This window comes from Odontomachus brunneus, unplaced genomic scaffold (assembly GCF_010583005.1).
Source record: "Odontomachus brunneus isolate Ranch 3 - 2012 unplaced genomic scaffold, Obru_v1 Obru_scaffold_328, whole genome shotgun sequence".
Classification (NCBI taxonomy): Eukaryota; Metazoa; Arthropoda; class Insecta; order Hymenoptera; family Formicidae; genus Odontomachus; species Odontomachus brunneus.
In genome coordinates this window covers 122,124-122,603 of record NW_022639778.1, presented here as the reverse complement: position 1 = coordinate 122,603, position 480 = coordinate 122,124, and the positions used below count along the sequence as shown (strand labels likewise).

The 480-nt window shown below is 60.8% G+C and overlaps 1 protein-coding gene across 1 annotated transcript in view; it reads right to left on the bottom strand.

Moving 5' to 3' along the window:
- The window catches only part of LOC116853467, a 10,071-nt gene that overhangs the window by 8,886 nt on the left and 705 nt on the right, over positions 1-480 (bottom strand). The window contains exon 3 of the mRNA XM_032834576.1: positions 38-470. Within this exon, the coding sequence (XP_032690467.1) occupies positions 38-470 (433 nt within the window). The remainder of the gene's footprint in view (positions 1-37; positions 471-480) is intronic.

Here is a 480-nt window from a genome sequence, read left to right as displayed (position 1 = left end):
CCCTGAGGTGCGTCAGGTCCCCCTTTAGCTGGCGGACCTCCTTCCTGATGTCCTCCCATTCGGCCTCCGCCACCGCGTGACCAGGTTGCTGCGCTCTCTGGTTCAAAACCGCGGCGGCTGCCGAGATGTGGGCCGAGGTGTTCCACAGCGCACTCACCGTGGTACCTTTTAGATTGGAGCAGCCCTGGGCCATCTTCTGCAGCATGGCCACGCGCTCCGTCACCACTGCTCCTAAGCCGGCCGAAGAGATGTCTCTGTATTCCTGTATGAGGTCCGCCTCTTTGTAACGCATGTCCGCTACCTTCTTAGTGTATTTCAGCACCGCCGAGGGGTCCAGGGCACGCTCCTCGTCCCGGCCCTGCTTCAACCTTTTGGCGAAGACCTTCTTGGCCTTCAGTGCCTCCGCCGTGAAGCACCCTTCATGCGAAGGGTCCTTCGGAGGGCGTCCCCTTCCATCCTTCTTCTTCCTCCTGAATGCCA